Source organism: Salmo salar, chromosome 15 (genome assembly GCF_965601325.2).
Source record: "Salmo salar chromosome 15, fSalSal1, whole genome shotgun sequence".
NCBI classification, from domain to species: Eukaryota; Metazoa; Chordata; class Actinopteri; order Salmoniformes; family Salmonidae; genus Salmo; species Salmo salar.
Window position 1 is genome coordinate 54,498,374 of NC_138305.1, and position 10,298 is coordinate 54,508,671.

General features: G+C 41.4%; 1 protein-coding gene across 1 annotated transcript; it reads right to left on the reverse strand.

Moving 5' to 3' along the window:
• Positions 1–650: 650 nt before the first annotated feature.
• LOC106571633 (3'(2'),5'-bisphosphate nucleotidase 1) lies at positions 651–9,000 on the reverse strand. The gene is made up of 9 exons (XM_014144934.3): positions 8,844–9,000; positions 7,901–8,026; positions 7,686–7,790; positions 7,444–7,551; positions 7,266–7,314; positions 4,578–4,669; positions 4,174–4,374; positions 963–1,068; positions 651–861 (listed from the first exon to the last, which is right to left on the reverse strand). Exons 1-9 carry the CDS (start codon positions 8,988–8,990, stop codon positions 713–715), a joined length of 1,083 nt encoding a protein of 360 aa, XP_014000409.2. The 5' UTR covers positions 8,991–9,000; the 3' UTR covers positions 651–712.
• Positions 9,001–10,298: the final 1,298 nt, after the last annotated feature.

Consider the following 10,298-nt stretch of genomic DNA (forward strand, 5'->3'; position numbering starts at 1 on the left):
CTGTCAGCGAATTAGAAATTTAGAACAGCAATTTTTACCAAATCGTTTGGACATGGTTAAGGCCAAGCCTGTCTGACACCAGCTCTCGAAGTCTTACGACTTGTAGTCACAGGCGTCAGGCTTGCTTAGTTTTATGCCATACCATTTTGGTAATTATTTAATTTAACCCTTATTTTACCAGGTAAGTTGACTGAGAACGCATTCTTATTTACAGCAACGACCTGGGGAATAGTTACAGGGGGGATGAATGAGCCAATTGTAAACTGGGGATGATTAGGTGACCATGATGGTATGAGGGCCAGATTGGGAATTTAGCCAGGACACCGGGGTTAACACCTCTACTTTTACGATAAGTGCCATGGGATCTTTAGTGACCAGAGTCAGGACACCTGTTTAACATCTTATCCAAAAGACGGCACACTAAACAGGGGAACGTCTCCAATCAAGGGACAAACCCAGCAGTGGGATTCAGGGTGGTATGCTGCTGGCCGAATCAGTCTGGGCTGTTAATGTCTAGTAAAAATGTTTGGAACAGAAGTGTCAAACATGGCCTGATTTTCATAGTCAACAATTATCTATACACAGTATAAAAGTGCAGCGTTTAACACTTATGTGCAATATGTTACAAGTAATTATAGAAATAAATACGATTCTCATGATTAAAGAACATTTTATACCAATTTGTTTTTGGACAATACAGTAAATGTATCAATCAGGGTTTGAGAGCCTGCAGGACTGACTGGGGCACTCTGCTAGCATAATACTGGTGGTTGCGTAGAGTGGCCAGCACCCCAGCGGAGTTCATGTGCTTCACGTTAGCATCATAACACAACGCACTGCCATGTATGTCTGTCAGCTTACCTGCAAAGGGACAGACAAAAGAAGAAAAAAAAGGCAGGCAACATTACTGTCCTTACTCATAATTAGGAGGTACTTTCAATATGAGGAAGATTGTTGCTTACCTCCTACTGCAAGCAGGATGGCTTCAGGGGCACATGTGTCCCACTTTTTAGTTCCTAGACTGGCAAATACATAGGCTGAAGCCTTCCCCTCCACAAGCTGAATAATCTACACAAAGATAGGGTGCAACAGAGGAGTAAGACTACATTTTATAATTAGTGTATTCAGAAAGTATTCATACCTCGACTTATTCCAAAGTGTTACAGCCAGAATTCAAAAACACCCATCTACACACAATACCGCAAATGTATTGAAGTCATTTCTATAAATATTCACATCACTGAATACCACAATACATGTTTGAATCACCTTTGGCAGCGATTATCTAGTTGAATAGGCCCAGTGTGATGACTCAATCACGATTTATGGCATTGTTTGAATGACTGACCATCTGTGGTCAAACACACCTTTACTGTGGTAATCTCGATGAAGAGACAGTCGTCCTAGCGTCACTGAAGCCAGGAGGTGAAGATTTGAGTCGACAAAATGTTACTATGTGAATTCAAGAGTTCATAAAGAGCTATGAATTTTGATACGTTTCATTTTACTGTAAGTGCTGTGGATTTGTTAGAGAAACTGTTATTCTGTTCGTTGGACAGCGGAAAGTTCAAAGAGGAACAACGATGTGCGATAATTAGATTAGAAAACGTGTCTGAAGTTATGACTTTTGTTTTATGTTTTGGGCCTTGCAAATTGATGTTAATTAGACAATGGGAGATACTGGGATTTATTGCTCTTAGAAGAATAAAAGCTTGCCTTAAACTTTGATCATGGTAGATCTCTTGATGTACGTTTGTATATCATAGTGATGAATTGTCTATGCCGTTAAATATTTTGCATTCTTTTTATCATGAAGATTTCTGGTATGACACAGCCTGGGATCGAACCCGGCTCTGTAATGATGCCTCTAGCAGTGCCTTAGACTGCTGCGCCACTCGGAAGTCAAAATCGGATTACTTTTAAATAGATACGAACCGTAGTCCTCACATTGGAGTAATTTTCCTTATTTGATGTCTAATAGTACATTTTATTCACAACATACAGTACCAGTCAAAAGTTGACACACCTACTCGTTCCAGGGTTTCTGTTTTTGACTATTTTCTACATTGCAGAATAATAGTGACGATATCAAAACTATGAAATAACACATTCTGCAGCGATACGCCATCCCATCTGGTTTGCGCTAAGTGGGACTATCATTTGTTTTGCAACAGGACAATGACCCAACACACCTCCAGGCTGTGTAAGGGCTATTTGACCAAGAAGGAGAGTGATGGAGTGCTGCATCCACAATCACCTGACCTCAACCCGTTTGGGATGAGTTGGACTGCAGAGTGAAGGAAAAGCAGCCAACAAGTGCTCATTATATTTGGGAACTCCTTCAAGGCTGTTGGAAAAGCATTCCAGGTGAAGCTGGTTGAGAGAATACAAAAGTTGTCAAAGGGTGTCTATTTTGATTTGTTTAACACTTTTTTGGTTACTTCAGTTTATTTTTACTATTTTCTACATTGTAAAATAGGGAAGACAAAGAAAAACCCTTGACGAGTAGGTGTGTTAACTTTTGACTGGTACTCTATGCTTTCTCGAACTGCATCTCTGAGCCAGAGTTAACTCAATAATTTAATGCTAGGACATTGATTGCAAGATATTAGCTCCTTGTCCCTTAGCCTCTTAATAATTGCATAATGGTAAACCTAGACACATGCATCCTATAGTATTCCAAGTGGTGACGCAAGGCTTGCAAACTTGGCTATACCCACTGGGTATGATTATGGTGTCAATGTTATATCGTAGTAGGGTCATAGACCCCTAAAATAATTATTTGCCATCCTCAGACTAAGTGAATTTTCACGATTCTACAGTTACATCTGAGTCTTTCTGGGTAAGTCTAAGCTTTTGCTCACCTGGATTGTACAATATTTGCACATTCTTTTAAAACTTCAAGCTCTGTCAAGTTGGTTGTTAATCATTGCTAGATAGCAATTTTCTAGTCTTGCCATAGATTTAAGCTGATTTAAGTCAAAACTGTAACTAGGCCACTAGTTACAGTTTTGGTAAGCAACTCCAGTGTATATTTGGCCTTGTGTTTTAGGCTGTTCTGCTGAAAGGTGAATGTTTCCAAGTGTCTGCTGGAAAGCAGACTGAACCAGGTTTTCCTCTAGGATTTTGCCTGTGCTTAGCTCTGTTTATTTTTTACCCTTAACTTCCTTGTCGATGACAAGCATAACCATAACATGATGCAGCCACCACCATGCTTGAAAATATGAAGAGAGTGGTACTCAGTGATGTGTTGTTGGATTTGCCCCAAGCATAACACTTTGTATTCAGGATAAAGTACATTTTTGCTTTAGTGCCTAATTGCAAACAGGATGCATGAATATTTGTAATATGTACAGGCTTTCTTCTTTTCACTCTGTCATTTCAGTTAGTATTGTAGAGTAACTACAATGTTGTTGATCCATCCTCAGTTTTCTCCTATCACAGCCATTAAACTCTGTTTTAAAGTCACCATTGGCCTCATGGTGAAATCCCTGACCGGTTTCCTTCCTCTCTGGCAATGGAGTTAGGAAGGACTCCTGTATCTTTGTAGTGACTGGGTGTAGTGATTGATACACCATCCAAAGTGTAATTAATAACTTCACCATGCTCATGAAGATATTCAATCTCTGCTTTTATTTTATCATTATGCGTGTAATCGTTAAGGACTGGGGAGTCTTTCAGGATAAAAAAAATAAAGAATTCAGCTAAGCACAGGGAAAAATCATAAAGGAAAGCCTGGTTCAGTCTGTTTTCCACCAGCCACTGGGAGAAGAATTCTCCTTTCAGCAGGACAAATCTACAAAAGGCCAAATCTACACTGGAGTTGCTTACCAAGGAAACAATGTTCCTGAGTGGCCGAGTTAAAGTTGACTACTTGAAAATCTTCAAATTGTTGTCTAGCAATGATCAACAAGGTGCTTCTACAAAGTATTTACTTAGGGGTGTGAATACTAATAAATACGATTTTCTGCATTTCATTTAACGAATTTGCCAAAAAACTCTATAAACATGTTTTCACTTTGTCATTATGGGGTATTGTGTGTAGGCCAGTGACACAAAATCTCAATTTAATCCATTTGAAATTCAGACTGTAACATGTGGAAAGTGAAGGGATGTGAATACTTTCTCTGAACACATATGCACCCCTAACCTTCCCATCCCTGTACATTTCACCTTATTTCCTGCTCCGCCGACTCTTATCACATCATGAGGTTCCATGGCATCCACTGTGTCTGTGACGAGTTTGTTGCTGTGGGAACGGGTTGTGGTGACAATGCGTCGGCCATCCGGGACCTCCTGTAGCTCGAACCCGAAGGCGCCCAGTCCGGGCATTCCCCACAGAGTTCTCCCCATGTCTGCCGACTCCGTCCCCAGCTGTGGATACACAAAAAAAGGATATTATACACTCAAACACTAAAGTAGTGTTCAGTAGGGCACACTATAGAAAATGGAAAAAAACTGTTCTTATTTGGACAAATCTCCCTATTTCAAAACATTTTCTCCCTACTGAATATGTCATGCCCTGATAGGGTATAAGGCAGAAAAATAATTTTTCGTTGTCGATTATTTGTTGGTACCTGATAATTGAAGAAGGGCTGGTTGATGACCCCAGCAATGGCCTTCCCGCCATATGCAATGCCGATCAGAACAGTCACATGATCAAGAAGCCCTGACATCATATGACAACATTTTAGCTGAAGGGAACAAATAACAGTGGACTTCACACAAGTATTGTCATTGTACTGTATAACTACACTGAACAAAAATATAAAAAAAACACAACATGCAACAATTTCAAAGATTTTACTCAGTTACAGTTCATATAAAGGAAATCAATCAAAATACATTCATTAGGCCCTAATCTGGATTTTACATGACTGGGCAGGGGTGCAGCCATGGGTGGGCATAGAACCACTCACTTGGCAGCCAGGTTGACCCACTTGGGTCCAGGCCCAGCCAATCAGAATTAGTTTTTCCCCACAAAAGGGCTTTATTACAGACAGAAATACTCCTCAGCACTCCCCCTAAGACGATCCCGCAGGTGAAGCCAGATGTGGAGGTCCTTGGCTGGCGTGGTTACACATGGTCTGTGTTTGTGAGGCAGGGTGAACGTACTGCCAAATTCTCTAAAACGACGTTGGAGGCGGCTTATGGTAGACAAACATGACATTTTCTGGCAACAGCTCTGGTGAAAATTCCTGCAGTCAGCATGCCAATTGCACACTCCCTCAAAACTTGAGACATCTGTGGCATTGTGTTGTGACAAAACCGCACATTTTAGTGGACTTTTGTCCCTAGCACAAGGTGCACCTGTGTAATGATCATGCTTTTTAATCAGCTTCTTGATATGCCACACCTGTCAAGTGGATGATTTATCTTGTCAAAGGAAAAATGCTCACTAATAGGGATGTAAGCAAATGTGTGTCAACTAATAGGGATGTAAGGAAATTTGTGTCAACATTTTTGAGAAATAAGCTTTTTGTGCATATGGAACATTTCTGGGATCTTTTATTTCAGCACATGAAACATGGACCAAACACTTTACATGTTGCGTTTATATTTTGGTTCAGTGTATTTTTCCAGCATGAAAAACAAATCAGTGAGGTAAAAGTAGTATAATGGTACAAAGGAAAAAAGGGATAGAGAGAAGCCCTAGGACCATTCCTCAGGACTACCTGGCCTGCTGACGCCTGGCTGTCCACAGCCTGGTCACGCGGCAACAGTTAATAAGGACGCCTGTATCTTTGTAGTGACTGGGTGTATTGATTGATATACCATCCAAAGTCTAATTAATAACTTCACCATGCTCAAAAATATATTCAATCTCTGCATTTATTTTATTATTATGCATGTAATCGTTAAGGACAGGGGAGTCTTTCCAGGATAAAAAAAATAAACGGACTTCAGCTAAGCACGGGGAAAAAAATCTGAGGAAAGCCTGGTTCAGTCTGTTTTCCACCAGACACTGGGATAGGAATTATCCTTTCAGCAGGACAATAAACTAAAACACATGGCCAAATCTACATTGGAGTTGTTTACCAAGAAAAAACTGAATGTTCCTGAATGGCTGAGTTACAATTTTGACTTTACTTGAAAATCTACGGCAAGACCTGAAAATGGTTGTCTAGCAATGATCAACAAGGTGCTTCTACAAAGTATTCACTCAGGGGTGTGAATACTAATATGAGATTTTCTGCATTTCATTTTCAACAAATTTGCTAAAAATGATAAAAACATGTTTTCACTTTGTCATTATGGGGTATTGTGAATTGGCCAGTGACAAAAATCTCAATTTAATCCATTTGAAATTCAAGCTGTACAACAATGTGTGGAAAGTTAAGGTATGTGAATACTTTCGGAAGATACTGTATATTAATGCATATGCACCCCTATACCTTCCCATCCCTGTATATTTTACCTTATTTCCTGCTACGCCAACTCTTATCACATCATGAGGTTCCATGGCATCCACTGTGTCTGTGGTGAGTTTGTTGCTGTGGTTTCAACTGTTCTTCCTGCGGCTATGGAACCCTGACCTCTTCACTGGACGTGCTACCTTGTCCCGGAACTGGTGTTTTTGACTCTACCGCACCTGCTGTCGCGACCACTGAATGCTCGGCTATGAAAAGCCAACTGACATTTACTCCCGAGGTACAACCACTGTGATTATTATTTGAACCTGCCGGTCAAATATGAACATCTTGAAGAACAATCTGGTCTTAATGGCCATGAAATCTTATAATCTCCACACAATGCATCCAGAAGAAGAATGGCCACCCCTCAGAGCCTGGTTCCTCTCTAGGTTTCTTCCTGGGCTCCTGTCTTTCTAGTTTTTCCTAGCCCACCTTGCTGTTTTAAGCTGGGTTTCTGTATAAGCACTTTGTGTCATCTGCTGAAAATAAACTTGATTTGATGCCCAAGCATTTCTCCTTTACCCTCCCTCTCCACCTATTCTGCTCGTCCCTCCCAGTCCAAATGCCCTCCCTCTATCGTCCGACCCCGTGTGACACTCCTGATTTGGCAGGTAGAAACACTTTGCTGCTGCTAAGCAGGGATGAAGAGAAATGGGATGAAGAAAGATGAGAGAGAGAGACAGAGAGCAAATGGAATCAGCACTGATGATTAGGTTGGAGATGTGTTAATGCTGAATGAAAGAAGGGGGAACAGGTTTTTGTCAAATATGTTCTACCCTCTTGTGGCTTCGAGTCAGTGACTTATCACAGAGTGACTGGCAAAAATAATAACACTGTAGTAAGTTTATTTACCTTCAGTGTATTCTTTGGTGCCATCAAGGGGGTCGACCCACACAACCAGCTAAAAAAAAAATAAAAAAATCTGCCATTCAAACACAGAAACATAGCTGGAATGAGCAGTCAGTACCCAGAAAATAATCAAAAATCAGGACAGTAGGTTTCAGTTTCAGCTCTAAAGTGTCTCTCTCACCTCCTCCTCTTTCAGGGCACTGTACTCTGCTGGACAGGACTTCTGTAGGATGTCTTCAGATTGACCGCTCTCAATCAGGTCCTCTTTGACAGCCTCCTCTGGCAGATCCTGAAGTGTGAGAGAGATGTTCACGGTTCAGACTAGGATGTTGTGAAAAGTGTTGTGTATTCTAATCTGCAGATCAACGTTTATTGGTCAGTGACATTAGGACAAATCCTATTAATGTACATTCATATACCCACCTCCTCTCCGATTATGGTGATTTTGGGGAAGCTTTTAGACAGGGAGGCACAGATGCTCTGCTGGACCAGCCGGTCTGCCAGTGTCTGTAGATCGTTGGCCCCTGTCTGTGTACATTGAGTACAGAGAAATAATTTATAAAAACAACATTCAAGCTCCATTTCACTGCCCATCAATCTCCAGCATTTTGTCCCCCTCTCCATTCAGTCAGTCAAACCTTTTCCACGATGCCCAGCTCTCCGCTCTGAAGAACCCTTCGTACAATGGCTCCAGCCTTCTCTGCCATAGCGTAAGCCGAAGCTACCAGACGCATCACCACAGCTGGATTTCCAGACATTGCTGACTGAAAGAGAAACACAAAAGTGTAAAGCCGAGGGAGAAAGTTTCCACTATGTACCCTTAAGATTTCATTGTATCACTCACATCAGTCAACAAGTCAATGTAATCAACACACCCTCGACATGTAGTAGAGGAAAGTGCAGTATTTGAAATGTCACCATTACTTTGGCAAAATAAATAGCTTTGTGCCTAAAACACACTTTTAGGCACTAATATACTACCTGTCCTACACACACCATATCTCAATGACACACACGAAATGAAGTAGTTACAGTAACAATGTGCCATGAGGACAATTGGCTTAACTATTGGAATTAATTAGATGTGCATGATTCTACCCTTCTGAACCCAACGATCAAAGTTTACTAGCTAACGTTAAGGCTTACGATAATCTCTCGTGACAACATTCGCGAGAATTGTACTTCTGGGTAACCGAGGTGACTAATAGCTGTGTATGTGTGCGTGTTATAATGCTTACTACTACCAGAAACCTGGTGATATTTTCAAGCAAATAAGTATGTTCTGACTTAGCCTAGGTAGTTGATAGTGCACATCTAGCGTCCATGCACTGTATCGGCTGCCTAGGCTAGTTCTGACTGTTCCCCCGGCATTAGACTACTAGCTACTGTAGTGCCACAAGACTGCAGGAACGTTAGTCACTTAGTGCTGGTTAGCTAGCTACAGTATTTAGGAAAGCGATCTAAATTGAGACAACAACATGAACGTTCACTCAGCAGCACTGGGGACACTATCTTCACTTCACATTTATAGTACACCAATAATCTAGTAAGCACATTTTTAATGAATATAATGGCTCTTACTAGTTTCCAGAAGTCACAGCTCGGTACTGCAATGAATGTGAGGTATACCGCGGCTCTGGGTGCAGGGACATTACTGGATAGAAAATCCAATATGGCTTCTTCTTCGATGATGTTCAACGGCAGGTTGGCATCCATAAAATGTGGCATTTCCGCCACCTACTAGACTGGAGTATAACTTCCTTATACTTTGCTTATTTTTTATGTCTAAAATAAATAAATAAAAAAATTCAACAAATACCCTACCATCTAAATACCATACTCCACTATTTAAAATCAATTTAGTCCTACTTCAGGCCAACAGTCAAAGGATGGGACACCACCACTTAACACACCCTGTAACTCTTCTGATGTCAAGTCTCGCACACCCAAATACCTCTCTGCAGCTGCCACCACAACCTCTATGTTCTGCGACTTACGTTCCATCCCTGCAGTACAGTTGATAACCACTACTGTAAATGCCAAAAATCCAATCTTACTGAAACATATATCACTTGTTGGTTTGTCCCTCTGTACTGGTACAGATCTACTACTCACACCACTCCTCTCAGGATCTTTCCCCATTGACCCATCTTCCTCTACTTTCTTCACTGCCTCAGCATATGACAACTTCTGCACTACTCTAACCCTGGAAACCTCAACCTGCCTCTCTCGCACCATGAGCACCCCTACAATTAACACATACCACTACTTTCCCCAATGCTACACATTCCTTTTTCTTATGCCCTTCTGCACACTTCTCACACCTAGGAACCCTCCTTCTACGCACTGCTGCCGCCACATGCCCATAAGCTTGACACCTGTAACAACATATTGTAGTCGGCACAAAAACTTGTACAGGATAACTTATATACCCTAACATCACTTTGTCGGGCAAAGACTCAACATCAAAACTCAAAAGAACTGACAATGACTCTTCTGTTTTTCCACTCACGCCACCCTGTCTGCGTTGCACCAAACAACGAGCACCACAAACACCGGGAATATTCCCTTCACTCCTTTCAATGGCGGCCTTTTTTAAAGGTAGTAAAACAATTCACATCTCTTGCTCCCTCTGACCAGCAGAAACACATAATTATCACAAGGCCACTTCTGGTTACCCTCAAATGGATCAGCCAAAAACTTCACTCCTACTTTCACAGACTCATCTTTATCCTGACCCTCGGTGTAAAGCCTCGGGCTCCGAGAACTTCACCACACCTATCACCTCCGATACTTCGCCCTCATTCACGTTTTCAACTCACTCTGCTTACACTTTCTACCATTCTTTTAAAATAACCGTCTCCTTTTTCCCGCCATTTAAAACCGACTCAAGCTCCCCCTTTTCCTCCCTCCCTCTCTCTCTCTCTCTCTCTCTCTCTCTCTCTCTCTCTCTCTCTCTCTCTCTCTCTCTCTCTCCGACCTCCTCAATATTCCAAGTATAACTCTCCTTATGATAATACTGCATTTCTCCTGACA

Bases quoted from the DNA above. Each gene is read 5' to 3' on its own strand.
- LOC106571633 (XM_014144934.3), bottom strand. From the start codon at position 8,990: ATGCCACATTTTATGGATGCCAACCTGCCGTTGAACATCATCGAAGAA. The intron at 8,027-8,843 runs GTAAGAGCCATT...TTTCTCTTTCAG, and splicing joins GCTGTGACTTCTGGAAACTA to TCAGCAATGTCTGGAAATCC. The intron at 7,791-7,900 runs GTTTGACTGACT...CAATGTACACAG, and splicing joins AGCTGGGCATCGTGGAAAAG to ACAGGGGCCAACGATCTACA.